The sequence below is a fragment of the Poecilia formosa genome, unplaced genomic scaffold (genome assembly GCF_000485575.1).
Source record: "Poecilia formosa unplaced genomic scaffold, Poecilia_formosa-5.1.2 Scaffold12, whole genome shotgun sequence".
In the NCBI taxonomy this organism is placed as follows: domain Eukaryota; kingdom Metazoa; phylum Chordata; class Actinopteri; order Cyprinodontiformes; family Poeciliidae; genus Poecilia; species Poecilia formosa.
In genome coordinates, this window is record NW_006799951.1 from 3855674 (window position 1) to 3881004 (window position 25331).

The 25331-nt window shown below is 37.9% G+C and overlaps 1 protein-coding gene across 4 annotated transcripts in view; it reads right to left on the reverse strand.

Annotated features, from left to right (window-relative positions):
• Positions 1-340: 340 nt before the first annotated feature.
• The window catches only part of LOC103133604 (muscarinic acetylcholine receptor M3), an 85746-nt gene continuing 60755 nt past the window's right edge, over positions 341-25331 (reverse strand). For 2 of the 4 annotated variants that reach the window (XM_007545415.2, XM_016668004.1), the window contains exon 3: positions 341-3681. In XM_007545415.2, coding sequence (XP_007545477.1) covers positions 1806-3662 — 1857 coding nt within the window. In that variant the 5' untranslated portion in view covers positions 3663-3681 and the 3' untranslated portion in view covers positions 341-1805. Of the gene's footprint in view, positions 3682-10550; positions 11043-11069; positions 11139-25331 lie in introns of those variants that run through there. The other 2 variants (XM_016668005.1, XM_007545416.2) reach the window with 2 other exon arrangements.

Genomic DNA, 25331 nt, shown 5'->3' on the forward strand with positions numbered 1-25331 from the left:
CATGAAGTCATAACAATTATGAGGTCATGCTCTCAGAGGACACTGTATATTCAATAATTTAAACCTCTGTGTGTTTGAAGGGAAAGTAAAATCAACAATATTAAGTAAAACCACACAAATGTGAACACAAAAACATTTTTTAAAATTTTTATTTAAAATATAATGATAGGCATACTTGAACATAAATAAATTTAAGAGAGAGAAAAAAATATATTTTGATGATGACATTGAAGCACATTAAGTTCAAAGCAAGCTAAAATACCTACTGTTGGCAGATGGTGTCTTATTTGGACATCCAATTTGCACATAATTCAAAAACATAAAGATGAACACCACATTCACCATAATAATTTATTTTTCTTCATGACACCTGTTATATTACAGATTATCTTTTACCTTCAGTATATTTTGCACATCATTAGAAATGTTTCTGCAGTTTAAAAAAAAAACCCAAAAACTAATGTGCATTGCAAAAAACACCAAATTAATTTTTCATTTTAGTTTTTGTGTTTGATATTTCTCTGTATACTACAAAAAGGTTTCAACTTTATGTACAAATCATGTGACATGGCTTTATAATACTTTGAAGGAACTAAACACATGAAAGTAAAATCATAGTTATACCATGAATGTGTATGGATAATCTATTTGGAGTTACTCAACATTTGGAAATATATTCGTCTTAAGTCACAATTTAGAGCCTATTATGTAAATGTTAAAATTACACTGTAGCAATCAGATATCCCTCCAGAGGGCGCAATTGCTGCTTTCATGACTAGATGTTTCAAAGTGAGAAACCAAGCCAGAGCAAATAAAAAAGTACATCTTTGTGCGCATTTAGTCTCAGTATACTAGGTCAGAAATGTACACAGAACCTTTTCATCGTTATACAGTCATTGCTTTTGACAGGAAACTGCAAGCACAGAAAACACAACCAAAGTACCCATTGTGTTCACCATAGAAAAACACAACAATCACATTGAACACAACAGCATTTCACTGTGGTGCCACAATATATTCACAACTCACTTCATCAAATGTATCATTTTTAAACTGGCTCAAAATCTCTGGAATACCTAGAAAACCAAAGATGAAAATCACAAAAGGAAAAAACAAAAGAAAAAAAGCAGTTCTCTGACGAGTGAGAGTAAGGACACATTTTAAGAACTTTTATATTTCATGATACACAAGAAAGCTATATCGATGTAGAAATATAATCCACAGAAGTTCTGCTAAAAAACACATGCCATTTAAGAAGAAGTCACTGCAAACTAGTAAAATGTAGAAGCCAGTGAACACAAGTCTCCTTTTTACCGTGGCTTTCAGGAACGTATTATAGACATACAGTTTTGTTTGAAATGTAAAACCAGTCTACACATTACAGTTCTAGCTACCCACAGAGGGAAGTTGTAAGAAATGTAAATCCCTTACATGGACATGCCTACGTTTTGTCAATTGCACTTCCATATTTGTCCTGCAATGCCTTTTAAAAGCCCTTTGTGATCATTTCCTCGTCATCTTCTGCCAGAAGCACTAGAGTGAAATGGTAAAGAATTCTTTCATAAGAAAGACAAAACTTTCATCTGTGGACCTCGCCTCAGGCAAAACTTCCCACTGGTACCCGTTTGCCAAAGTACATTGATGCTCCAACATAAACACACATCACAAGACCACCATGTAGTGTTGCTGTATTTTACATAACAGCAGACAAGGACAGTGCGGACTTTTAGGCCAAGAAACCTGTATTTCCATTGTCCTGTGTTGAATGTTGAAACTGTCAACAACCGACTCATTACTCAGTTATTTTACGTAGACTCCCTGGGAATGCCCCTGTGGAAGACCACCGACTGCCTCTGTTGAAACTGCAGCTTCCGTCTTTTCTTCTGATCCCAGCGGCACAGCAGTATCATCTTAAAGGTTGTCCGGAAAGTCTTATTGCAAAGTGCATAGCACATGGGGTTGACTGTACTGTTTACATAGCACAGCCAGTAGCCCACTGCCCACAGGGTCTGTGGGATGCAAACTTTACAAAAGGTTGTGATTAACACCATGATGTTGTACGGTGTCCAGGTGATGATGAAAGCTAAGAGGATAGCGCTGAGTGTTTGAGCTGCTTTCTTCTCCTTCACTAAAGACATCCGTTTCCTCTTTGTGATCTGAGTCCGGGTTCGTGTGGCAAAGCGCTTTGCCATAGCAGCTTCTTTAAAAGAAAGGGGGACAGAGGAGGACTTGGTGGCCGTGCAGGTGGTAGAGCCATCAGTGGCAGCCGTTGATGGGGTATCATCCAGAAACCCTTGGTGAGACTTGGCCTGAATGGTGGACATTGACCGCGTCTTGCGTGAGCTGAAGCGTTGGTGGTAGCTATTTTCTGTATTGTTTGTTCCCTCAGGTGTAATGGGAGCAGTTGTGGTAGTGGTGACTGTTGATAAACTGTCTCCCCTCAGTGGATCCTCTTCTGAGGCCACATCCAGATCCTCGCAAGAGGTAAGCTGAGAGTTGACTGCAGCCTTAATGCCAGGTAGGCTGAGGACAATCGAAAAAATAGCATGACTTTGAGAAATCATCTCTCTTCCCCCACAGTCCTCATCCTCCGAGGACCCGGAATGGTCCAAAGAGGCCGCTGCATCATTATTGTTCCAGCTGTCACTGCTGCTCTGGTCCGGATCACCATCCCCATGCCTGATACTTCCAGGTCTCCAAGAACGAACACCTGGCCAGCAGTGGAATCGCCCCACCAGCTCCTGACATGTGCTCTTTTTCTTAGGCATCCTGTTCAACTCATAGCTACCACAGCTCCTAGAACTTCCAGTTTGATGTACAAAGCGAGCTCTCTCACCTCGTTTATTATTTCCTGCTCTTCCCCCTGGCCCTCCACGACCTTCTGAACCTTGCAGTCCAGCCAACTCTTTTGAACGGTTTTGGGTTTCCTTATAGATGCGCCAATATAAAATGCTCATTATTGTCACAGGGAGATAGAAAGCTGCCATTGCTGTGCAGAAGGTTGTAATTGGCTCTGTGAGGAACTGGATATAGCATTGGTTTTGGGGTACAGTCCTTTGACCTACAAAATACTGCCACAGCAGTATGGCTGGGGCCCACAGGACAAGAGAAACAAGCCATGCTAGGCCAATCATGATGCCAGCTCTCTTTGTGGTCCGTTTGGCCCGGTAGGTCAAAGGTCTGGTTATAGAAAAGTAGCGATCAAAGCTAATGACCAGAAGGTTCATAACTGATGCGTTGCTTGCAACATAGTCAATAGTCAGCCAAAGGTCACAGGCCCATGTGCCTAGGGCCCAGTAGTCCATTATAAGGTAAGCTGTGTAGAGATTCATGGAGATTACTCCTATTATGAGGTCAGCTACAGCCAAACTCAGTAGAAAATAGTTGTTGACTGTCTTCAGCTGGCGATTGACCTTGAAGGAGACCACTACCAGAATGTTGCCAACAATGGTGACCAGTGACAGCGAGCCTGTCAGTAAAACAATGAGGACAACTTGCCACACAGGATGACCACCAAGAGGATCACGGGGTGTTTCATTCTCAGGTTGAGGAGTGAAATTAAGGTTCTTGTGATGCGCACTGGATTGAGAGTAGGCTCCGGCTGTTCGCGGCGATGTGTTGGCAGTCAAGAGGAGACCAGGGTCCGTGATGTTGGAGCTCATTGTTATGTTCTTGCATATTCTGAAGAAAGAGAGAGAAACAAGGACATAAGGGGAAGGAGTGGAAGGGAATAAGATGTGGGATATAGGAATTAAAGGAGAAAAGGATGGAGGGAAAAAGAAAGATAAAAAGGAGAAAAATACATGAGTACAGCTGACATTGCTATTAATGTCCAGCAGGTGAGGCTGTAGGACTACATTACAAATTGCATGTTGGCCAAAGATGTTTGTCTAACTCAATCAAGATTTTACGCGAGTAAATTGAACAGGAAGTACCTTCATTGCTTGTTTTTCATGATATGTAGTACATTGCACAGTAACTTTCCCTATACATAGGTTTTATGTTTTTACACATTTGCCTACAGTCTGCAAAAATCTCAGCATTGATACTGTAACTTATTTAACACTGGGTGTATGGACACCATAGACATCTTTTTAACTCACTGACAGATGAATCACTCCGACGTTTTTCTACAGAGCAAAAACTGTTTTCTCGTTAAAATACCACGGCAACAATTTTCCAAGAAAACTATACCATCAGATGATATGAAGCATTTTTTAACACTAACAAAATGGGACTAGTTATAACTTTAAAAATACTTCAAGGCAAAACCCAATTGTAATGTTGGTGCACTATACTAGGCAAAATTTCAAAACCTGGCTAAGTGAGAGATGCAGATAAACCTGAAAAAAACCCCACTTCATACATGTTAAGGATAAATGTTTTTTTTAATTATTAAATACAATTTCATTGCACAAATGACAAAATAAGCAGAAGACATAGATGTTATTTGTCAAACCAGGTCTTGACAAATGGAAAATATGATGGGAAACGACTTGTTTGACCTGAATGTATCGCTTACTTTGAACTCCGCACTCAAATAATTTAATACCACTGCTGTAAGACCAACCAGATGCAGAGGTTGAACAGAGGAGTCTGAAAAGGCTTGAAGTACTCTAATTATTGGCGTGCACTGATTAAACACACCGCAATGGCTCCCTGCCCTTTACTGAGTGGTTCCTCCTTCACCACAGAAACAGCACAGAGGCCTCATAAAAAGGCTTGTTGATGTCAGAGGCTGTTTGTTACCAGCAACACAAGTTGATTTAACCCTCTTATTTGTTAGATATGATCTCTGTGGTTTACGCAACTTGACCACAGATTAATTTGAAAGGGAAAGACAGTTACGTTAAAATGAATGTGAAAGCATGTAGTGCCCATTTAATGGCACAGCTTGTAAAGATGGTTAAAGAGTTTTTGATTAGAAGCAATTCATAATAAATGAATCACTCCTCGCCATCATCGAGTCTCTCTGTGAACTTGTATTTGTTCATCCGACCTTTCATCTGAATAAATGTATTCAATGAAAAGGAAAAAAAAAAAAACTTCACAAGAACCTTCATGGCAACTCAGTTTATTTTAGTTTCTTCATATAGGGCAAGATATAATGTCATCTAAAGGTAACAGATCCAGATTGAATCCATCCATCGTCAGCTTATCCATGCATAATTGTTAGTTGGGCTAGAGAAAGGAATATTCGACAGATTGCCAACCCATTACAGGTCAACATAGAGAGGTTTACCAACCGTCACGTTTAGAGAACATGGAAACTTTAAGCATAAAGAGGCCAGTATTAGAACCGAGGACCTTCTCTATCTGCAAGAAGATAGAAGGTCCAACATCACTAAATAGTCACTGATACTATCCGTATGCTTTTCTTCATAAAATTAGGACAATAGAATCACAAAACAGATCTGATTTGGATTTTAAACATTCCAGTAAAAACACAATGTATTCAGTTTATCATACCAGTTGGGAAGAGAAGATGATTGCATCAAGCAAAAGAACAAAACCAGCAGACAGGGAGTACTTTCTGTGTCAAGTACAACTGAGTTAGTGGCCCCGTTAGCTTCATACACAGTTGCACTATAAGCTTCTCTGATGGATTTGTCCAGGGCATAGAAACACAGAATGACAGGGAGTCTGGCACCCAGCCTACATCTAAATTTAAGAAATTAAATGCATATGGTGGTGTACTCAGCATTGCAGTGAAGGTTTCAAAAGTCATATCTTATACATATTTTAAAAAAAGAAATTACTACAATCCCCATAGGTTGTACTAAATTTGAAATACGTATATAATCGTGTATTTCAAGTATGCTTTTAAAATACCGATTCACCAATTATCAACTAAGAACACGGTCTCAAACTGAGAAGAAGCAAAACCCCCTGAATCTTCCTGTGGCCCATCCACAGTGCCATCAACACCATCATAGATTGATTTCCGACTCCAGCAGCCCCATGCTGATTAAAATGAAAATGGCTCTCGCAGAGTATAGTATCTCACAGACAAGCATTTGAAGGTAAGAGCAACACCTGCGCCTAGACCCTCGGACCTCCCGCAGAGCTGTTAAATAACCCCAGCAGCCAGCAGCGTCTTAGAACCGTTTGGGACACTGAACACAAACTGCTACAATTATCAAGGGACACCCCTGCTGTCCATGTTGGAGACGCATCATGATTCATGCTCAAATGCAGACAGAATGCTCCATCATTTCACATATACCATTTGCTTTGCTGTGCACAAGCATGCTCAGAGGCATACTGTACATTGTGTGCAGGATATCTACACAGAAACACACACTGCATGCATGCACTGAAAGCGCAAGGCTAAATAGAAGTGTTGTAACCAAAAGAGAGAAAAAAAAAATATACAGAACCGCAAAAAAGAAAACAATGTAGATGAAAGAGTGGGACATTTATGATAGATGAGCTTATAAGCCTCTTAAGAGAACAAAGCCTACTTTAAACTTCTACAAAGTACATTTTATGGAGGATATGATAAAGCAACATGCTTTTAATGAATTCTGAGCATCTCCCAATTGGTTTAGAGGGGCAAAATGTGTTTGGGTGAAGATAAGAGCTTAGAAGGTACTGAAACACATTTTCTGTTTTCAACTTGGCATGTTAAAAAGAGAGTAGAGAAAATACAAATACAAGAAAAAATACTTTAACAGCATACAATTTTTTTTATTGAACATCGTCTGTGACATATTTATTATTTTCATCTGCCCATTTGATGTAAAAATATCCATATACAGCAGGGGGCGAGCTCTTTATTTTGTCATTTAAATAATTGTAAGACAGTGTCTACTGAATCCAGAAATATTCAGATCCAACAAAGGTCAAATAACTTGATTATACTGACACAGAAAGAAGGAAATATTGCTTTTGCTCATATTTACTTTCTTTGCATTACTTTTTATGTTGTAACACAAAATGAAATAAAAGTGGTAAAATAGTGAATAACAAAATGTCACATCTCCGCAGCTCAGGAAACAAAACAAAGCAGACTGCTCTAAAGAAATGAAAAATAGGGATGCATTTTCAGGAAAACAGGAAAAACGTGCCGGTTGATCAACATTCCCATCATGTGGGCGACCAGCTGCAGCTGCTGTAACATCACGGTGAAGCCTTTTACTCCTGTGCCAAGCATTGTAAAGAAAGTTTAACTCTCAGGCACATATAGGTGTAGCAGGCTCAGTTACAAGGAGATCAATACTTATCTACTCTGCTGCAACCCAAAAGCATTCTCTCTTGTAAAGGCACGGTGTTCCACCATGGTGGTCTGAACAGTCCAAGTCGACTCCAAAAATCTGTCTAAATCGGGTGACTGGGGCAGGTGGTGGCAACTCAGGGGATTTGCATTCTATCAAGTTTCTTTTTTGAGCAATCGAATTTAGCAGTGTAGTGATATAGACATTTGAGACGCCATATGAACACGCTGGTCACCATTTTCTCATTTCTGTGATGTGTCGTTTCGGGTAGAGCTGTATACAAAAGTCAAGTTTGGTTTATTTGTATAGCATATTTCAGCAACAAGGCAGTTCAAAGTGCTTTAAAAACATAACAGTAACCAACTACAGCGGGAACAGGAAATAAACATTTCATTTCGTCAAATACCATCAGCAAAATTAATCTGTTTTTCAGCTATTTTTAATCAAAGGCAACTGTAAGCAAATTAGTAAATAGCCTTGATTTAAATGAACTCAGTGTTTCTGCAGTTTCCTGGAAGTTTGTTCCAGATTTGTGGTGCATAAACTATGAATGCTGGTTCTTCACGTTTGGTTCTGATTCTGTGGATGCAGAGTAGATCTGAGTGGTCTGCAAGGTTGAAACAACAACAACAACAACAACAGATCTGATTCTGCTGATGATTGTGAAAGTGATGAAGGGTTAGTGATCAACATGATTTTTTGCAAAATTTCAGGCATTTTCTACCATGAGGTTTGGACAGTCACTCTGCAAAGAAAAATATACTAAGCCAACTCAAATTAGTCACCCATGAAAGTCTGATGTGGATTTTTTTTTAATGAACGATAACTTAAGAATGAAAAGAAATAGCTTCATTTGGTCTTGATTCTTATATACAGATTGAAATTCATTTGCATACAATTCAGTTTGAATCTTATTATAACACAATGTCAAATTTAGCTCATGATACCCCCTGGTTTATTGAAAAAATTAAGTACTAGAATGTCATGATCAGCTAGATTTCTCTGGATCTAAGCAATATTTATATGGAAAGTGACAAGCTGTTGAGGCTATTGTGATAATTTCATCTTCAATGGGAATTAATGAAGTTTTGCCAAAATTTCAGACAGACCATGAGGGAAACATAACTGTAAACCTTTAAGCGTGCAGGTTCTCTCTCTCGAACAGCTGAATAACTTTTTTGAGCTTACTGTACATGACTGAGAAAATGTGCAACATCATTTTGTACGTTGCATTTCAGCACAGCATTAGACTACACAGTCAGTTTTAATTTTGTGCGCTGCACAAATTTTGGAAACCCTAGAAGCAAGACCACTAAAGGCAAACAAGGAGGACTGGTTTGTAAATGATAACTATTTTCTGTTGCCAGATCCAAAAGCACACAGTTGCATAAATCACAAGTTCAACTTGAACTTGTGATTTATGCAACAAAGTCTATGCGAGCCTTTAATACATGAGGCCCAGAGATTTAGGGAGAGTAAAAGCAGTGACACTGTCGATGCCAGTACTGATTAATTCCTTAATTGCCTATTAATGTTTTTTTTAAGTAAAGCCTCTGGCTGTCTTTCAGAATTTGATGCTGTGGTGTTGCTCATTAACAGACAGGCCCTTCACAGTTCACACTGGGCAAACGGTGAATGAAACATGATCAGGCAACAAGTGCCACACAGCTGCAGAGATATTGATTTTGTCTACACTGTATGAAGATAAAGGCTTGCTGGAAAGCACAAACTATAGTACTCTGAGTCTGCCATGTTATCTTACAGTAGATCAATTAATGACATGATGTACAACTGCAGATGATAAATCGTACATTAGGATTTAGATTGCCCTAAAATTATACCCGTAGGAATGAAGCAGCTGCTGGGTGTATGCTAAATTCTGACTTCTATTCCTTTCCATAACACAGATAGTGAACAAATCAGGACAATGTAATCTGTACAATACATATATTTCTCTAAACAAAATAAACACAGATAGCAAAAACTTGTACTGCAGCAGCAGACTCATAGATCAACTGATGCTGAACTTCACTGCAGTTTTTTCCCCCGCTGATGTAAGATTGTACACTTCAACAGCTTAGCTGTACTTTTTTGAGAAAGAAGGAAATGTGCAATAACTCAAATAAATTTCCTTAATCCCAGTTTAGATGTGTACTGTTATGTTGCTAGTTAGTAATTCAGTACTTGACTTTTCATTACCGTTTTATTTGCACAGCACGGCACTGTATTCACTTGCACTTTATAGTTTTCTGTGAGGCGCTCCAACAAGTTAGTTTCTTATGAACAGTTGAACACATTAAAGAAAATGTAATTATGTAACGTAATTATGCAAACACTGTGCTACGCCCTGCTCTTTTAGTATACATTTATTATTACAAAGCTACAGAAAATGAGCACATTTTAATTAGCTTCTACAATTTTGACAATGTTTTCCCAATGCAGTTACCATTAAATGCTTAGAAACTGCTTGCCTTTTCCCCTAGCATTGTTGCCTTATTAAAAATAATTTTTGATTTAAAAGGCCATTTGTGACAAAACCACTGTGGTAAATTACACCTTGCTACATATAGTGAGATATGCAGAGATGCCAGAGGTATGAGAATATTTGTACTGTGATTAATGAATGCAAATTTATTATAATTATAGCTTCAGCATCTCTCTGAAGACCACAGTATGAAGTGGCTGCTGGAGAGACAAGACTGTTTGTGTTGTTTCCTTTTTCACTGAGTGACAACAAAAACATCTAGAAGACTTTTCCCTGCCAATTAATTGTATTTTGGTAGCTGAAATCTGCTGCTATCCTTCTGCTTTTTTTTCTACTAATTTTATTTTGAACATGATAGCAGTATAAACTGACATACATGAAAAAGAAATGCAAAAGACACATATTTATTTGCACCACAATACTCTTAAGATGCTCAAAAAGGGGTAGAAAGAAGTAAGAAACTTATGAACTCCTACTCCATAAATGCATATCATGTTTTCAGATGGACCCTCATTATTAAATCAAATAAAAATAAAAATGAACATAGGTTAATTTTCCATCTGGGTTTACATATGTCTAAATATCCATACATCCTTACCCACTCATATGCGTTAGCCTCAATTTACACATTACTGCTATCTTTCAGCCATATTTCTATAAGCCGTATTTCTCAGACTATAAGGCGCACTCTCAATTATGGCGTCCATTTCTGTATTTAACCCATACATAAGGCGCACCGGATTATAAAACACATGCTAAAACATACGGTCAACAACAACAAAAAAGGTAACGGAAACAAAACAGTAAGTTTAGTTGAACTTTATTCGACTATGTAGCAATACACTCACGTTGTTTTTTATTCTTCTTCCACAAATCCATCAAAGTCCTCTTCTTCTGTATCTGAATTGAACAGCTGGGAAATTTCGCCATCAAACAAGCCAGGTTCCCTCTCATCATTGTCGGAGTCAGTCTCGTTGCCAGGTGGCTGTTCAGCAATGACGCTGGCTTTGCGAAATCTCGGACAACAGTTAAGGCAGATGCATTAGCCCAGGCATCCAGAATCCATTCACACATGGTGGCGTAACTCGCCCGGCGCTGCCTCCCCGTCTCAGTAAACGTGTGTTTGGGGTCTGTCATCCATCGCTCCCACGCCGCTCGCAACTTCCTTTTGAACACCCTGTTTACACCAATGTCCAGCGGTTGAAGTTCTTTGGTTAATCCTCCCGGAATGACGGCAAACTCCGAATTAGTTTCACTTCCTTTTTCACAGTAGCAGTGAGATGGGCGCACATGGAGTCGCAGATGAACAGGCACGGTGAGGAGTGGAAAAACCTGTCTGGTTTTTACACGCATCACCGTGTCAAAACCTGTCTGGTTTTTACCGGAGGCCTATGCTGCAGAACTCTGACAACAATTTTCTGATTGGTTCATTGCTGCTGGCGTACGTACTTTACGTATTATGTAATGTCCTCTGATTGGTTTATCGCTGCCAGCGTGCGTACTGTACACTTTACCTCTCTGTGTCAGGGACAGATTTTGGAATCTGTCCCTGACGGTGCACATATAAGGCGCACCGGATTATAAGGCGCATTGCTAATTTTTGAGAAAATGTAAGGCTTTTAGGTGTGCCTTATAGTCTGGAAAATACGGTGTTGTGAAAATTACATCCTTACATTTCCTTTTAATTGTATTAAATTTTGACTTTGTTTAAGTTCCTCATTTAACTTCTTCCATAATTTTACACAATGAATTGACGTAGAAAACTCTTTTTTGCTGTGTGTATACTAAGAATGATGTTTTATGATATATAGCACTAGTTAAATATTAATGTCAAATATGTAAACTAAATATTAATACTAAATATAAATTTGGTAGTCATTATAACTGGTAATTAGGGTGTCACTGAAGTGAAAACCACATCCAGAAATTACTCAACATAACTACACATCTAAAAGAACCACAACATTAACTAAGCAAATTAAGAAAACACAACAATATTAAGATTACTTGTGCTTAGTTAATCTTGTATTTTCTAATTTGTAGTTGTGTTTAGTGTGGTTTGCACTGCAGGGTCACCATAAGTAATAGTTTATGTCTTACAACTTACAACGTTAGCTGATGAAGCTCAGCTAAAGGCCAAGGTGACAATTAAAACTGATGTGTCTGAAAAAACAGTAGAAAATTGCAATGGATAAAACGAGCCTTACAGAAAATCCTCTTTTTCATTTGTGTAGATTTTTGGAAAAGGTCTAACAAATGTATAATTTAGTAATTAGAATGCAATCAGTAGCCCCCACCACTTTGAAACAAACCAGAAAGCAGCTAAATTGCATTTATATATATAAAAAAACTCTCCAAACGATTCAGTCTAGTATTACCTCAGTCACATAAACACATTATGAGAGTCTCTATAAACGTTGAAGCCATTAAAAGTGAGCTGATGTTGTGATTATTAGCAGAAACACTGCCAAAGCATATAAGGGCTATTAAGAGCCGCAAAAGATTCATAATTACATTAAATGTGTTTACCATAGAGATACAAGTATGAACCACATGCACATACACACAGACAATTTGCGAAAAGCAAAGCAATTAGATGTACAGATGTTGCCGCAGCTGGAATAAAACAGTAAAAGATGATTTACAAAAAACTAAATTGAAAGCAGAATATTAGAGATCCTTCACTGTTGTTAATAACACATTAATTTTCAGTAACGCTTTATTTGAAGACTGTAGTCTTATTCACCCCCCTTCAAATGAAGTGTTACCTAAGTTTCTTTTACAAAACACACCGAGCCTTAACACACCTTACGAGTACAGTGGTAGATCACTGAGTGAACGTTCACTTTCAAAAGTCTGAAGAAAGTCGTCAACTAAGCCCATCTTTAAACTTTAGCTTTTAGAGAAGTTAGACCTTCAAGCTTCTTACTAAACTCCATCATCGTCAGAAAGTGTTGATCTGACAATCTCCTTTTGATACAGAGAAAGAATATAAATACAGATGAACTTAATTAAGATCGGCTGCATCCATTCTCTTGTACGAAATCGAGTATATAAATGATTCACTTTGCTGTTTATTTTTTTTTTTAATAATATCTAAATGTGCCGAGGAAGAACAGGGGAAAGACTTTCTTTATAGTTGGTCAGGAGGAGTTTAATCCATCACAAGCTGTTGATGGTGTTGCTGCCAGAGGATGGTAGAAAGGCTTGTGGAGCAGCCCAAGGCCATCTGTCAGGTGCTCGTGCTGACAAGAACAACCATTTAGTGCTTTTCTTGGCAACAGAATTGCCCGAGTACATGAGGGATGTGTCAAGTCAACTTTTAAAGTTCACAGCTTCTCAGTTTAGCCACTTTTAAGTGAGAAATTTTGATGGAAAGCCTCTGGAGCTCCTAATCTAAATAAAACCGTGTTGTGCCGTAAAAACAGTCTAGCTTTGGTTGTGAAAATTACAAATAATAGTCCGTTATGGAATTGTGCATGGGTTACTAAATGGGATCAATGGCTGGCATGGAGAAGCCTTGTTGTAATGACATGCTGAATGGACGAGCTGCAAAGGGTAGAAAGGACAGAGCCCACTTTGAAGGGATCAGATACGTTTATGATGCCAAGTCAATTTTTTGGTTGACATAACTGATGGTAACATAGTTACTTAATTGTGCCTGGAAAATACATACTGCCACTTCTTTAGCAACAGCAGAGCAGCGGATTTCGGAGAGTGTACTAGCTTTCAACGCAGCTGTGCTATCTGATTCAAGACCCTCTTATCTTTGCCCATTTCCTGTCTGATTATTACAAATAAAGACCACTAATGCCACAAAACTCTTAAAGAGGTTATTAAGATATTAATGAGTGATATGTGTGAGTAGACAGCAGAAGTAAATCAAATATCCTCTTCCACACATTGTTGCTCTAGCACAATAAGAGCAAGGCGCCGGAATCAACTCATATCTAGTTTTTATAAATCCAAACAGGGTTGGATTGCAGATTCTACTGTACATGTAGGGCGTGTGTGTAGTGAAGCAAAAATAGCATCGTTTTATGTAATAAGTGTGCTAAACTCTAAATGTGATCACTGTAAACTCTTCCTGCTGGTGATTCAGAAAAAAAACAAACAAAAAAAAAAAAAACAGAAGTGCCTGCACAATACAAGAAGTTCCGCCATTCGCTTAATACCAGGAAGCAGCTCAGCATAATTATTCTGCCCTAACCTTGTTTATTTTCCTTTATGACTGTGGGCAGCCAGGAGATCTGCTTTTATTGAGGTGTCCTTTCTTTTTCTTTTTTTTTTTTTTGTGACGATCCAGAGTACTGAGCCACAGAGTCTTCATTCCTGCTTACGCTGGCACCACAAGCCATAAACAGACTGTAGCCTGACAGGAGCTTTGTCTGATAAAATAACAATGTGAGGAAGTAAAATAATAATCGGAGTGAGAGGTTATGCACAGTGCCAAGGAGGCCGTACTTGAACTCCAGCCAAAACCCGACAGTCGGATAGATCTCTGTTGAATTAAACCACAGCGGCAGAGAACACGAGCTACTAACTGCAGTATTAGATTTAGTGGCATGCTCCTGTTCAGTGTCCCATTATTTACATTTTAGGAACAGCCAATTTTGATTTACCAGTTTGAGACTGGGACTGTATTTTACGACTATTTTGAATTTTCACAGTAAAGAAAAAAAGAGTTTAAAATTGTCTTGAAAGAAAAAAACAAAACATAATCACTTATGTTAAAATGTTGACAGAATAGGTTTGTATATCTGTGATTTTGACAAGTTATAGAGATGAGAAAGTTTTCCAATATTTTGAAGAAGAAAAGCGGAGCAAATAATAATAATAAAAATAATAATAAGGGCAGGGTCTTATGTTTGACTCAGGTCTTAATTTTATGAAGATATTCCGACACAGTTGCAGTAAGATGTTATATCTGGGATTTTCCACGATGCAGGTGCATCTCAGTACATTAGTACTGCCTTTAAAATGTTCCTTTATTTTTTGCAATTCAAATACTGAAACAAATTCATAATATAAACCTGATGCAAAAAGTGAAATGTTTGTTGTTTTTTCTGTTAATTGCAATAGAATAACACAAGACAAATTAATACAGAAAATTCAGCATACTGAAACATCCAACTTTGCTTCACAATCTTGATATATTTATCTATCTATAAATATAGCTTTGCATGTTAATGCAAGAGAGAAAAAAATGTAGAATTGTGTGAGACTGTGTAGAGTCTCGCAAAAAAAGGGACGTAAACAACTTGGGTTTTTTGGGGTTACAGTCCTATAGCAGCTGTTTGGAAGGACCTATGATAATGCTACTTGCAGCAGCTGGTCACTAAAAGACTAGTTCTGCAACAATGTCATGAATAGGGTGGGAGACATGGTTACTTTTGTGAAAATGTCTTCTGTCTCCCACCTGTGACTGGGAGATCAATGGATCAACGCGGATCAGTGGGGGCATCATAGGACAGAGCTGGCTTTCCCGGTGAGCTGTTCCAACTGATTCTGGCTAAACTCTTACACAAAATGCACCAGTTGGTTATTATATATTTTGGTATCAAAATAACATATAATACATGTTAAAAAAAAACAACAACAACAACAACAAAAAACATTATGACTTCAACAAGTATAATTTCAGCAGCAGCAGAATTAATTCTAGGCTTTTAAATAAAAGCAACCATCTCATATTATTGGTTTGTTGATGATAACTCAAGGCTGTCATGCTATAAGAACCTGATAGGCTGTCACAGTTGCTATGGTGACGGTGGTCTCTCCTCACCGAAAATGCTTGCGGTGAGGAGTTTGGAGTCGCAGGATGGGTCGAGAGATGTTCAATTTTAGTAAATGAGCCCTGAATGTATAAAACAGACGTAATAACACAATCAATTTGTACTTTAGTCATGAAAGTAAAGTAAAGGAGATGTAGCTGTAAATGCATTATTCTGAGGACAGTGACTAGCAAGCGACTCTTTGTCTATTTTTAGTACGTTTTCTCTCAACATATCTGAAAATGCCACACAATGTGGGAACTTTCCTTGTTTCCAAATGGAAACAACTTCCACAGTTTGGAAGTCGTTTCCAAACTTTTCTTGTTTCTCACATTTCCTGTAGCAAAAAAGATGCACTTCATACATTTTGTTTGTTGCTAATAAGTAGCGCATCATTAATAATAAACAAGGACATGACTCAAAAGGCATTTTGTGTCAAAAAAAAAGTGATTATAATTTAAAATAAAATTCACTTGAAAGGCAGAATCTAATGTATCAGCTTCATACTTTAAATATTTTAGGTTTTTGGCTCTAAAATATGTTATTTAGCCTTTAACTGCTTGACTGAACGCCTAGAAAATGTTGACATTGCGTGCATTCCTTTTGAGATTTCTTCAAATAAAATTGCATAGTTTTACACGTGCTTTAAGAAAAATTATTAGGGTTGTTTCTGCACTGAAAATAATTTTAGACAGCGTACGGAAATCAATTGTTGTGTTACAGCTGTAATGTGAAGAAAAATAAACCGTCCACATGAAAACAGCAATAGGCTTTTTGTGCTGCAGGCTCACGGGATTTCACACACATCCTCACTTCTGCGGTGGGTCTCCGCACTTTATGACAACCTCGGTAACAAGCTGCTGGAACTCTTTAGACATGGCACTCTAAGACACTTAGACATGCCTGTGTTGTATATGTGCACATGAAAGCAAGAGACAGGAGGAAAAACAGAGAGGAAAAATAGAGACGGTGAGAGGAGGCTCAGGAACATGTCAAGGGGAAAGGCTGCGGCCACTTCGAGGCGACTCCAGAGAGGAACACTGAACGTTAACGTTTCCTTCACTCCCGCAGTAAATCTGTATCTGGATAAGGTCCAGTACATACCTTTCTGTGTGGTTTTAAAACAAAAGCAAAAAGGTGCTGTCATTGAAATTATCCCAGGTTTTATGGCGAGTGTTGCCTAGGAGCACAGAGCAGCAGAAGTACTTTGAGCAGTAAATTAGCCGCAGTGACAGCTAGTTCCTAACAATTCCCACAATCCAAACTATGAAATACCACACTCTGAAAAACAATGTTGTTTTGTGCAAATCTAAATCCAGCCCTGACCCTCTGTGTCCGTCTCCGTGCCTGAGCTGGAATAGAGTCCTGCACAGATGCTATACACATGTAACTGGCGCGATAGGTTATTGCGACCATTCCTTAAAAGGAAGCGCAGCCATCTGCCTATTGAACAGCCGCTCAAAAGAGAAGCAGAAAGAGAAAAAGCACACACTCTCTTCTATGTAAACATGCTTGAGCAGAAGAAAAGGGGTTTCGAAATGAAAAAAAAAAGAAAAGTGAAGAGGATAAAGGATTCAGGGCTTGGAATGTGCAAGAAGATGGAAGTGGTCACACCTCCTGCTTGGTGAGTTTAACTTGCTGGGTTATTATTTGTTTAAATGAACAAAAAAAAAAGGTGGAATAAAACAGATGTCTGATTTTAGGACAAAAGGATGTCAGGTGATGGAGACCATGTCTGCCAACAGTACACATCTCACACGCATGCTTACATAAGGCTGAAGTGAACAAAAATTAAAAAAAATAAAAATAAAATAACACCCCTCAGTAATGTTGACTCAAATACTGTCTCTCTTTAACACACATCGTCCACTGCCAAAGCTCAAACACTTGAAGGAGCCGTGAGTCAACAGGGCGATAACATCGGAGTCTTGAAAACGGTCCAAGTTTCTGCGTCGCCGCAAAGAAAGGTGCCGCTGACAGGACCGGCAATAATGCAGTCCAAACACTTGTTCTGGCGGATATAGACAGGCCTGCGCAGACGGCTAACAAAGCACTAAACGTATTACAAACATGGACGCACGGCAGGGATGTGGAAACACACACACACAGAGTCTTGCGTATGAGTCTGCCCTTCTGCCTCATTCACTCAAACAATGCTGACCCAGCCTCTTCAGCTCTTTCGATGCCTGTACACACACACACACGCACACACACGCACAGCCTAAAACAAACTTGGCAATGAGAGTATCCTATTTCATCCAATAATATCAAACCAGGTGACGTGACTCTACCTCGCATTGGAGCTGAAAATAGCTTTTAAATTTGATTCCTTAAATTCTCTGGGGAAGTCATGGTGGTCTCATCTGTCTGTCTCAATACCACAAGCCTGCTCTCTATTTAGCAGCTGCATAGTAACCCAAACACAGTGACAGGATCCTAACAAAGCAAGTCGGAATAAAGGCAGCGCTGCCTGCCGTATTTAGATTTTGAATACGACAAAATAGTTAGAATTATTTACCATTTTACATTACTTTTAGCAGCTCCGGTCCTCCAGGGCTGCTGTCCTGTTGGTTTTAGATGAATCTTTGTTCCAACGCAGCTGATTCAAATCGTCCAACTACGACGACAGCATTTCAAACTACTGGAGAGACCTGCTAATGAGCTAATATTTAATCCAGGTGTGATGAACCAGGAAAACAACTAAAACATGCCGGATACTGGGGCTTTGACGAGTGAGTCTAAACACCTCTGACATATAGTAAGAGAAAATATGTTTGTTAAATTTGAAGTTTACTTTACACCTATTTTTGCCAGGTGTATGAATAATTTTGGGATAAACTGCATGCATATGAAGGAAAAACCTGCTGCTTTAGGCAAATTGTTCATGTTCTCACATCAACATCGCCTCAACGCTTTTACATCTTGTCACATTACAACCACAAACCTTAATGTATTTTTATTGTGGTTGTGTAATAGATCAACATAATGCGAAGGACAACAGTAAGGTGAGAAGAAAAGTAAATTGGTTTCCAACAAGTTTTACGAAATCAGGATTACTGTTGCAAAAAGTGGTTCTACAAAAATGCACCACGTTTTTCAGATTTATTTATTAAAAAAAACTATTGACAGCTATGTATTCTTTAGCTTTTATTTCACACACATTGACCTATTACATTGGGTTCATTGAAATGTGACAAAATCTGGAGAAGTTCAAAGAGTATGAATAATTTTGTAAGGCACGGTAGCGAAAATATTAAGTAAATGTTTAAAATTCCAGAGTCTTAACTCTTGCATTTGTACAAAAATACAAAAACTATGGATTTGATCTGGTAAAAAGTTTTGTTTTCTCTGTCCCTTTACTCCTAATCTTAAACTAATTAGGTTGTGGACCTTTAGGCAAAATCGCACTCACTGAAATCCCAAATAAAATTGTGTTTTTTGATTACGGGGAAGAATAGCATTTCTTCTCCAGGGGTAAGGCTTTTTTAAACATTCATTCAGAGCTGGTACAAGCTGCAAGACAAGATTAAGACTTAGAAAGTTATACAAGATTTGTACGTTATGAAATTCCTTGCAAGTTTAACTCCAAAATGTGACTCAAATAATAATTGTCTTCGGACAATAGGAGTAGATCAGTCTGTTTTAATTAGAGCAGGATGTTTGCACTGGTCCAGATGCCTGAAGGCATTGGTTTACCAGCATGCAAAGTAACACAAAAGAAGGAGTGACATAAAAAAGAAGTAGTTGCACTTAAGTTGTAAAAATAAGTAAAGTCTGAAATAATAAATAGAATAAAAATGCATCAGTGCAAATGCACTTTGAAGGAAAACATCTTATATCAGGGAAAGTATTCAAAAAACGTTAATATCTGATTTTACGTGCCCTTGAATATCTTAAATTTTTTAGGTATCTCCGTGTGTACGGATGTAAACGTCCCTTTCTCAAGGTTTTATCGTGTTTGGAAACACACAGATATGCTACCAGGAGATTAAGCGACCAGGACACTGCGGCATGCAAGCGTGATTTCTAATGTTCTCTGTGAGCAAAGATTGTCTTGGATAAGACGGTTTAAAAAGTAGACATCACTACACTATAGGAGTAGGAATGAGTCCGTTAAATATAGATCAAGGTTTGAATTATGTTTTTATAAAACTTCTGAAATTATCTGTCATACTTTTAATACGGTTTAAATTCATTTTACTGTCAGAAAAATTGGTAATTGGTTGGGATTTTCTCTGGTACCAGTCCCACTTCCCCACCTGCTGCGGGACACTAAAGAGAAAAAGACTGATATACTTTTGGTTATTCAACCAAAACAAATTTGGCTGCAACTACCCCGACTAATTAACCTGCCATTATTTGCCTTTTTCTACACTCGTGTCAGTCTATGAAGGTACAGATATCAAAACTATATAGTGTTTTCTGCAAGAAGCACATAAATACTACTTCTCAATTTTATGGAAGTTGATAATGTATATTTGCTTCTTTTTAGATAATGAATTTCAATAAGTAAATCTTATGGGTCACAGCATCAAACTGTTCAAATCTATATAGTATTTACTTACATCTATACCAATACGGTGATGCTATAAAGAAATGGGTGATATCTTTATTCAGTGTAACATAAATTGAGAATTTAACACCAAGTGATGCCAATCGATGTACCAGGAAACTGGATTTTTTAAAATATCCACGTGTGCAGAAAATACACTGACCAAAATTGTAAAGATCAATTTTCAAACGTACTGTAAACACATCTGAAATAGACATTATTTACTAATGTTGATGCAAATACAAAGTTAGTAGTCAATCTTACGCAGAAAATGTTTTATGTGCACAAACATAACACTAAATGTGACTTAACCACTTCAGACATACAATATGAAAACTCATCAGCCCTCATAATGTGAACAGTTCCACTGAAAGCCCGAGTAATAAAACATTCTCAATGGGAGCTTGTGTTAGAGTGCTACAACAAACTTTATGGCCTACAATTAAAATTTTATATTAGCTACTTGATGGCTAATGGACCATGAATGCTAATGGCTGCAGATTAGTGATGGATAAGACACACTGGCCTTTTGCCACAGAGACTGACTGAGCGAAACATGAAGAATGAACCGTATCATAGATGGGGAAGCTGTTCTGAAACGAAGACAATGATACAAAATCAACAGGCTATTAACATTTAAGTCTATTTTCAGTTTTATTTTTTGCCATCCTTACCTGAAAATTTTTTTTTAAAAATCTGAAATTAGGTCAACGAGGCAAACTCCTGTGCTACATCACACAAACAGACTAATATGGTGCGCAATAAAACCAACAGCATCTACGTAAGACGGCATCTTGTGAATGATGATCAGTGGGATGTAATGGTTCCCATCCGGCACACTGACAGAAACATTACCAGGATGGAGAGTGATGAGATCCTCATAAGCCTCTAATACTGCATGGATCCATGCTGTGGGGAAACACGCTCTCTTTGGCTCCCGTTGCTCTTGCAACACCGCTGACATCAAAGAAAGCCCCCGATGAAAGGCACATTGCAGATCACAACACAATATTATGTGAGTGCTTTTGCGACATATATATATGAAAGAGAAACACAACTCAAGTATTTTTTGAAACAAAACGCTGCATTGCTCTAAATTTACTTGTCTATGTTTCACTTACATTTTTTCTTTGATATTCTTCTCCCTGCAGGACTCGGAGTCTACGTCTTTGAAAATTATTAGTTCCCCGTGAAATTTTTTGTGGAGTATACCAACTCTAGTCAGATCGGATGGACGGCGCCAAAGAACAAATTTCTGTTTTGTAACAGATTTTCTGTTTGGACATTGCAGTTCTGTTTGTATGTTCAGTGACATTTATTTACCCAACTTCTCAGTCATTTGCTGCCTCTAAAACAATGTTTTCTTCCAAGTATGCCTTGGACTGGTCAGCAGGCGTTGCCCGTAAGATGGCTATATAATCTTTTATTTATACGGGACAAATCTCTTGAGACTCATTGTCTTATTTACAAGTGACACCTGTCACAGGGATGTTTGGGTTTGTCTACTGGATCTGTTATCTGGAGCTGTGGCTCTTAAAGATCCTCCAGGATAACCATGGGCTTCTTGTTTGCGTTTTTGATTATTGCCCTCCTCACCCAGTTTCTCAGTTAGGACAGACAGCCATGCCCTGGTAATTTTCCAGTTTCTTTTTTCAAATACTGTATTAAAGAGTGAAAATTTTGAAGTTTTGGATTTTTTTTTTTACCTACCCTGTTCAAACACCTCTGCAACCTACTGCATGACTTGTCTGCTTTTTGTGATGCTGCTTGTTCTCTAATGTTATCCAAGAAACTTTTGCTCCATTTTTACTGAAAATTTAATTCATTTTGTGAATTAAATGGCTCCTTCAGACAATTGATTGTTCTGGACTTTATTTAAAGGACTCAGAGTAAAGATTGCTGAAAACAGATGCAAATCACATTTCTTTTTGTAATTTTTTTAGACAAGGCATCATTTTCCTTCCACTTTACAGTCATGTCCCACTTTGTTTTGGTGTATCAATTAACATTCTAATAAAATACAGAATGAATTTTGTGGTTGTTGCATGACCTGTGAAAAGTATCAGCATGAATAATTTTAGAAGTTGTTGCAGTTAATCTTTAGTAATAGAACAAAAAAAAAAAAAAGATTTCCAACACCAGAAAATGAAAATGAAAAACAAAATAAGCGAAGCAGCACTTAACTCTGTTGAGGGCAGCAGGAACTGTAATCATTTGAATTTATGAAATTGCAATGGGTTTACTTCTAAGATGTAAAGCTCTTGTTTCCTGTTCACATCCTACTACATCCTGCCAGAAATAATATCCATTGCATTCCTATCACTTGTAGCAGAAGAAATTAGTTTTTCTGGGGGTTTTATACTTTGAACTACCTCTTTTTTTTAATAAACTGGAACATTTTTTTCCCTTCAGGCAGTAGAGAGGCTCCCTCTTCAGATGTCAGAATCAAGGAAGGAGGATCTGAGTCTCTTAGACTTATTTAAACAGAGGCAAGAGTGAGCATATTACTCATTGCTGAGGTTAGTGGCTGAAGACAGACCACATAACCGCTCAAGTGTCACAGTAATTTTTTAAGTTGATATGACAGAAAGATTCCAACAATNAAACATATTCAACATCAAACATACCAGTCAGGAAAGCTTCTGACTTTATATCTTTCTATGTGCAGATTTTCTAGCCCTATGGGCTAACGGCTTTATTTCATGCATTTCAATGACTCAATTTACAGCATGAGAAATGGATGTGCTTGAGACTAAAGCAAGTAGCAGTTAGGCAGTGGAAAGTGAAGCATAAGCAATGAATGGCAGCAACAAAATCCCAGAGTGTCCCGGATTCCTCTAATAAATGTCGTGGATTATATTACCTGTCGTCCTCTAAAGTCAAAACACAAGTTGTTGCAAGACATTGAGCTAAGACAAAGACTGAGCACGGACTGCAACTCTATTTATAGTAGCACTGTTGTAAAGTTAGCTTATTAAATGTTGATATACCTCACGTTTCTCATGACAGATGGTATGACAGTAACTTTTAAGGAAAAACTTACCAGTGTCAATCCTCCTTATACGAAAGATGGGTTTCTATAATGTTGTCGTAAACCTTTATTCTCCTGAACTGAAACTGAACCCTTAATTTTCCTAATGATAAAAAAAATCTATTTGATTTTCATTGAGAAAATTAGATAAAAAAAAAAAACACATTTTCTCAGCAGTTTCACTCTTCAACTTATGTAAAAAAATAACTCCCATGCAAGTAAGCTCAGAAAAATGTTAAGGAATAACGTTTTAAATGTACTTCAGATCTTTGAGGTTTATGTGTTACTTCTGATACACACTCGGCCTGAACAGTGTTTAAGTAACGGGATAAAGAACGTAGACTTCATAATGCTCCTGGAAGGGGCACATGACGTTTCCTCTCTCGTCTCCTTTTTTTCATATTAAGTGGTTGACTGATTGTCTAAGAATGAAATTCAATGTTGATTAGTCCCCTAAAGAAGTCTGCTTATTATTATCCAAATTAATCACAAAGCATCCAGCCACTTTCACTTTCAAGCAAAAGCCATGTCTGGTGAGTAAAGCATCTGCAACCGTGGCTTGACTGAATAATGTATTTATTTGCTGTAATATTTTAGTTATAATGATGGAAATTGTCCAGCAGTGACGCACATCTGCAGCATGAATATTTTGTGAAAGCTGCTGCACATTTTATGACATGTCTATAAAAATCTGTGGTTTATGTGGGGATCAAACTGTATGCTTCAGTGTCCTATGCGTAGTAAAGTTTTATAAAGCTCTTGAAAGAAAAAGCAGATGTGGAGTAGTGTGACAGGGCCATCTGTGCACTTTAAAAAATTAAAAGTAGTACATCTGCGTTTTTCAGCATTTCTGCTTCCTCGTAACCCCCGGTCGATGGTGGCAGATGGGAGCTGAAACTCAAGCTGGTTTCGCTGGAGGTTTCTTCCTGTTAGAAGCAAATCTTTCCTTTCCAATGTCGCCACTTGCATAAGGACAAATTGCTGCAGAGCCAACAACCTGATTCAAGTGGCTGGCTAACGTAGACCACATTTTGACTAATTGGTGCAAAATGATAAACTAAGCTTCACTCTACCATATTTGGATCAAATGCAATGTAAATTAAACTCGTTTGAATTTGGACAGAACTGAATTTCATGTGCCTTCATGAGAATGGGATCTATTTGACACATGCATTGTAATTAATTGCTCTTTGAATGATTTATATTGAATTAATCAAAAGCCTTTATAAATTTACCTTTATAAATCTACAGTCGGTTAAGTAAAAAATAATAATAATAACACTTTTGGGGCGTTTCATGGATTTCGCTGAGGACCTGAACAAACAAGGTTTTGTTTGAGTGATCATTGGTCTTTCAGGGGTTATGATTTTTGAGCAAATTAATTAGGTCAAAAATTACCAGCTGTATTAGTCAGCATCATGAAAATATCAACCGTTCAAACTTCCGACTTTAGTTGTTGTTGTTTTTTTACACACCTCTGTCTTTTGATGCTCCTGCTGCGATGTTTCTAAAAGATCTACAGCTACTTTATTATCAGCTTGAGCAGACAGCTTCCTTCTTTGAATTCCATAATGTGATTCATGAATCATCTGACAACCAGCTGCCAGGTGCACATGACTTGGTACATATCCTGCCTGAACAAACACAATGCTTCATTAGCTTGTTTTATCTATTCTTCTTTCAAGTCCCAAAATGGCAAGAAAAAAAAAAGAGTAAAACATTTAGCAACTCAAAGTCATATTAAGGAAGCGATATCTTCTCATGTGCTAAATCCCAGAAAAAACATTAATATGTGAAATACCTTCATTTGATTCACACAAAGCCTGAGGATGAGGTGCCTGCCATTTTTGGTGAATAAATCCTCAGAAAAAGGAAGGAATTGCTGTTTTTTTTTTTCTTTTTACACCATCTGTGCAAAAAAAAAAGTGAAACTGGACACCTTTCATGAAACTTGATACTCCTCTTTAAAAAAAACAAAAAACAAAACTGGATGACATGGTCTGCTTCACTTCACTAGTGAGTGCACAAATCTCTAAGATCAATCAAGAGATTAGGTGCTGACTAACAGTGCCTGTCACTACTGAGGTTTTTAGGGCACATAAAAAGTTTGAACCAGGAAGCCTGGGAATAATCCACATCCGGGACCTGTCATGTTAATGGATTCATTGCCGCCTCCGAAGTTGTTTGTCTTTCAGCCACGATGCTGCTCATGCCGTGAGGGCAGGCTCTTCTGTAAACACAGCTCAAATTTATGGATCATATTTCAAAATCT